A 5,549-nucleotide genomic window follows, 5' to 3' on the forward strand; every position below is an offset into this window, starting at 1 on the left:
GGAATGCCATGAGCAAAGGCCCAGTTCCTCTTGCTACAAAAATTGGTTGAGTGCCTGCTGTGTGCCAGCCCTGAGCTGTGCACTGAGGACTCAGCAGTGGGCAGGACGGACACAGCCCCTGCCTCATGGCGCTCACAGAGGTGACAAGCAGAGGGCCTGTGTGGCAGGAGCAGGTGGTGCTGCTGACCAGCGGGCCAAAGCCAGGACGGGAAGGATGGGATGGCATGCAGACACTGACACGCAAGAGGTGGGACCCCCTTCCCAGTGTTAAGCCTGAGCAGCTGTGTGCTCAGCACTGCTTAGAACGGGGATGCCATCAGGGTGCCAACCCTGACATACAATCCCTGCCCCACCTACTTCATGGCACCTTTTCTGTGAGCTATTCCTGACTGCCCTGGCCAGCACCACTGGCTTGCCTTCAAGCAGCTTCCCCCAGGGCCCCTCCACCCCGACATCCACGTGCATCTATCTGTCCTGTAAACGGGGAACTTCCAGAGAACAGTAACGCGCCTGTCTCCTCCTCAGCTCTGAGGCCAGCATGCGGAGACTTTCAGTAAATGGCACTATTTTCTTTAGGTTTGCATTTTTAAAAGCTTATTTTAATTGTGGTAAAATACACATAACATAAAATTCACCATTTTAACCATTTTTAAGTGGACAGTGGAGTACTGTTAAGTATATTCACATTGGTGTGCAGCCAGAATTCTTCTCATCTTGCCAAACTGAACCTATGACCATTAAAAGACAAGTCCCCATCCCCACTCCCTGAGACCCTGGTAACCATCATTCTACTTTCTGTTTCTATGAATTTGACTACTTTAAGGACCTCACTCTACTGTAGAAGTGGAATCACACAGTGTTAGTCTTCTTGTGATTTGCAGTAGATGCCGCTTTTTATCCTTTTTAAACAATAGACTTGCACGTGTGACTTGGATCACATGGGCTGTGGCAGCCTAAGGCAGGAAATCCCTTCCTTTCTCCAAAGGCCCTCCCTTGTGGCCTTTCTTGGCCCCTCTAGGTCTGCTGGGGTATCTCCTTCTTTGAAACCCAGGAGTGCTCTGCCAAAGCCTCTCCCTGGGCACTTAGGTCAGCTCTAGATGGCATGAGAGGCACCCATCCCGCAACTCGCAGTGGGCTGACATCTAGTAGGATCTCAGTCAACTTGGGCTGAACTTGCTGAAATGCACAGTATAAACAGGAGCCGGGTTAGAGTGAGGCCTCCTCCCTAATCTCTGAAGAACGGCCCTGTGCTTGTCCCTCGCCCTGCATCTGCCTTCTGCCCCCCATCGCTTCTCTTCTTCCCTTTCTAGGTCTGGCCCCTTGAACAGCGCCAGGCTCTGTGCCCGGAGCACCTGGCATCACTGAGCCCAGGTTGCAGTGAGAGGTGCGGTGGCAGCACCCATCCCTGCCTTGGGCCGGCTGCCTAAAGCAGTGGGGCAGGTGTGGGCTCCCAGAGGTTGGGGCCAGCCTGGGTGATGAAGGGCTGATGGATCTGTTCAGATGGTCGACCTCCTGGCCTTCCCTCTTCAGATGAGGCCCAGTGCTGGCTTTTTCCAGGGCTCTAAGTCCTGTGGCTTTGCCTCTATTCTTTCTGCTCACTCTCTACTTTGTTCATCCCTGGATGTAGCTTATCTTGAGCAGAGCTGACCCTGTGGGTCGGGCAGGGTCCCCACTTAATTCATTATTCTTCTAGGGCCTAGAACATCCTTTGTATGCTAGAATGCTGGCTTGGCAAAGCCGAGTGCCGGCATGAAAGATTCTTGTTTTCAGCTCAGTATTACTAGGGGGTAGCCAACTCCAGGATCTGCAAGGATCAAGCAGGTAAGTTACTGTGTGAAGCCCTCAGGGGCCATCACAGTGGAGGTGCTGGAACATGGCTGGCCCAGCTGAAAAAGCAAACAACAGAAAAATCAGGACCCACTGAAAGCATCAGTGCTTTATACTTACTACCTCATTTTGGGACCATCACAAGTCTAGGAAACAGGAATATTCTTATTTTCTGGTTAAGGAAATGGAGGTTTGGAAGGGCTGCTTATTCAACTCAAAGGAGAGATAGTGGGAGGTTCATAGGGGGCCTGGGTGACTCTAGGGTCCCCTCTAAGATAGAAAGCCCCCAAAGCCATTCTTTCCAGTGTACTTCTGATAAGCAGATCAGCCCTTGATGGGGTCTGTCTATGGATCTGTTGATTGATGAGCATGGGGCCACCACCCACACTCAGAATGGCAGGAAGTTGCCTTCTAGGGGCATCTTACCTCATCTTGTTGACTTTCCCTGCAGGCCCTGCCCTGGCCACGAGAAGCTGGAGCACATCTGTTTGACCCAGAAGCCAACGACTTGTGACCCTCTCTCTGGACTGCCTGCTCAGAGCACGCGCACAGGTACGGGCCAAGCCATGGGCTTGGTGTAAAGGAAACCTTACACGTGACTCTTGCTTTCAGTCTTTTGCCACTACCTCATTTTGCTTTTCCCCGATAATGTTCACGATCTTTTTGCTTTTCCATTAATCTCAAAACTACTTATGTAGAACGTGAAAGATTTATTCGATCTGAAGAGAAATCAGAGTACTCTGTCATACAGTGAAGTAAGTCAGAAAAAGAAAAGCAAATACCGTATGCTAACACATATATATGGAATCTAAAAAAAAAAGGCTCTGAAGAACATAGGGGCAGGACAGAAATAAAGACGCAGACGTAGAGAATGGACTTGAGGAGGGGAAGGGTAAGCTGGGACAAAGTGAGAGAGTGGCATGGACATATATACACTACCAAAATGTAAAATAGATAGCTAGTGGGAAGCAGCCGCATAGCACAGGGAGATCAGCTCGGTGCTTTGTGTCCACCTCGAGGGGTGGGATAGGGAGGGAGACGCGAGAGGGAGGAGATATGGGGATATATGTATACATATAGCTGATTCACTTTGTTATAAAGCAGAAACTAACACACCATTGTAAAGCAATTATACTCCAATAAAGATATTAAAAAAAAAAAAAACTACTTATGGTTGGGAAAAGCCCATGATGTCCACCTTTGGCTTGGGCTGAGCACATTTAAGATCCTAAATGTGTTAGCACTGGAAAGGTTCCCAGCACTCGAGTCCAGCGTGAGGAATACCTGCTGTGGAGGGGCGTGGCTGGAAAAACGTATCATTCATTTTCTTTACAACTCTTCATATGGGCCCAGAATATCATCTCCCACTACTCACCAGAAAACATATACAGGGCAGGCGGCATTCCCCTCTATCATATATCCTCCAGGCAGGTCCCCAGTGGGACATAAAGACAAAGAGATTCCTGAGCTAGAGAAGATATTTATATTTGATGAGCATTAAGCCTGGGGTTGGATCTGGAATACCACCAGGTGGCTTTTTACCATGAACTGTGTGCAGGTCCCACCACGGTCCCTCGGGGGAGGGAGTGATGTGGAAAACGCTGGAGGGCGGGTCACTCTTTGGAGATTTTTCCACGTGCTCTGTGGTCAGCACTGGATTGCTCGTCAGGGCTCTGCCTTGGGTCCCCGCCAAGACCCAAGCTGGGGGAAACCTGCGCTGGGCTGCAGGGCCGTATCACCCCCTACTGTTAGGGGCCCAAGAGGGGAAAGCTTTGCTGCCTCATCTCTGTGCTCCAACTTTAGTTTCCGTTTTCACTGCCAGCAAGGTCATCTCTGCTCAGATTCTGTCTTGTCCCAAGACCAATGCAGAAAAAAGAATAGCTGTAGTAAGTCATGCAGGGCAAGCAGCGTGGCCCACCCTACCTTTGCCTCTGCTCTTAATGAGCCAACACTGACCCGGTGAGGCTAATCAGAAGTATGTGTTCACAAATGAACTTTTCTACAAAAATAGAAACAGTCTCACAGACGTAGAGAACAGACTTGTGGTTGCCAAGGGGGAGGGGGCTGGGGGAAGGATGGATTGGGAGTTTGGGATTAGCAGATGCAAACTATTATATATAGGATGGATAAACAGCAAGGTCCTACTGTATAGCACAGGGAACTATATTCAATATCCTGTGATAAACCATAATGGGAAAGAATATGAAAAAAATGTATATATATGTATAACTGAACCACTTTGCTGTACAGCAGAAACTAACACAACATTGTAGATCAACTGTACGTCAGTAAAATAAATTTTAAAAACTTATTTAAAAAAAAGTGTGTGTTCAGCCATCCATGCCCAGCATTGTGCGTGTGTGTGAAATAGCGTTCACACCTTTTGTGTTAGGTCTCTGATAATTTGGGGGAAAAGCACAATGTGGGGCTTTGTTTCCACTTCCAGAGCCACAAAATAAGAGGAGAAGGAGCTTTACAGCCGAACCAGACCGAGAAATTGTGTGCGTGGCACTGAGCCGGGATCCACGCCGTGGTTTTGGTAAGAGGGCTCCTGGCAGGGGGGAACCAGTCTTTCCCTCTGGGCAGAGGGGAGGTGTGTGCCATCTTCCCTTTAGACTTTTCTACTCCCTTTTCCTGCCTGTCCTCTCCCAATTTGCCTTTTTCAGTGATCACTTCTTTTTCTTCCCTTTAAATGTCCCTAACCAGCAATGGGATGTTGGGGTCAAAGTTTCCTTTTAGGCCTGATCAGGTTTTGGGGTGCAGATCTTGAAAATCTAAGTACAAGATAGAAAAAGACTTTTCCATCTAATACCACGTAATAACCTTTCTCTAGTATATTTAGATTCTTAGGGATGGGGAAGAGTAGTCAATCTTTTTCACCTCTTACTATTTACCACATTCGAAGACCCTTAAGAAGAGAAGGGTTACTTGATTAAAAATCATCTTTTTTTTCCGATCTGATTATGTATTGGAACAAAATCCGTGCACTTTGGTGGGCTGTGTTCCTAGCTGTAGTTGTGCTTATGAATGCGGGACAATCCACTTTCCTCCATCTGTCATGGCAGAGTAGAAAGAGCTGTTGGAGAATCAGAGGACCTAGGTACAAATATCAGCATTGCTACTTAGTAGCTGTGTGATCTCAAGCAAATAACCTAACCTCTCTGAGCTGCAAAATCATTAAGTATCATCTTCTTTCATATAATTGGATTATAGGTTTTGTCATCAATGAGGGAGAAGATGTAGGCAAAGTTGATCCTGGCATCTTTATATCTTCTATTATACCTGGGGGACCAGCTGAAAAAGCTAAAAAGATCAAACCAGGTATGTCTTTTTTGATTGCCAGAGATGCTGCTTTAAGGAGCTGCTCTTTCTCTTTTCCTTGATGGGATTATTGAGATGTCTTACTTTTCCAGGAGGGCAGATTCTAGCCTTGAATCACATCAGTCTGGAGGGCTTCACATTCGGCATGGCTGTTAGAATGATTCAGAATTCTCCTGACAACATAGAATTAATTATTTCTCAGTCAAAAGGTATGTCTTAACCCGCTTTCAGAAGCTGGAGAGCCTCCTTTATTTTCAGGAGTACACTTCTACCACAGAGTACTGGGGCTTTAAGTCCGTGTAGGTCTTTTGTATTACCTCTCTCGTGATAGTGGCTTTGGCACAAATCAATAAACTGCAATTTCGGGGGCAGAATGGGCTCTACCATTGCTTGTCCTGCTG

The 5,549-nt window shown here is 47.4% G+C and overlaps 1 protein-coding gene across 1 annotated transcript in view; it reads left to right on the forward strand.

The window, feature by feature from the left end:
* The window catches only part of FRMPD2 (FERM and PDZ domain containing 2), a 31,736-nt gene that overhangs the window by 977 nt on the left and 25,210 nt on the right, over nt 1-5,549 (forward strand). Inside the window, exon 2 of the mRNA XM_007453440.1 lies at nt 52-59. Coding sequence (XP_007453502.1) covers nt 52-59 — 8 coding nt within the window. The remainder of the gene's footprint in view (nt 1-51; nt 60-5,549) is intronic.

This window comes from Lipotes vexillifer, unplaced genomic scaffold (assembly GCF_000442215.2).
Source record: "Lipotes vexillifer unplaced genomic scaffold, Lipotes_vexillifer_v1.1 scaffold2641, whole genome shotgun sequence".
Lineage (NCBI taxonomy): Eukaryota > Metazoa > Chordata > Mammalia > Artiodactyla > Lipotidae > Lipotes > Lipotes vexillifer.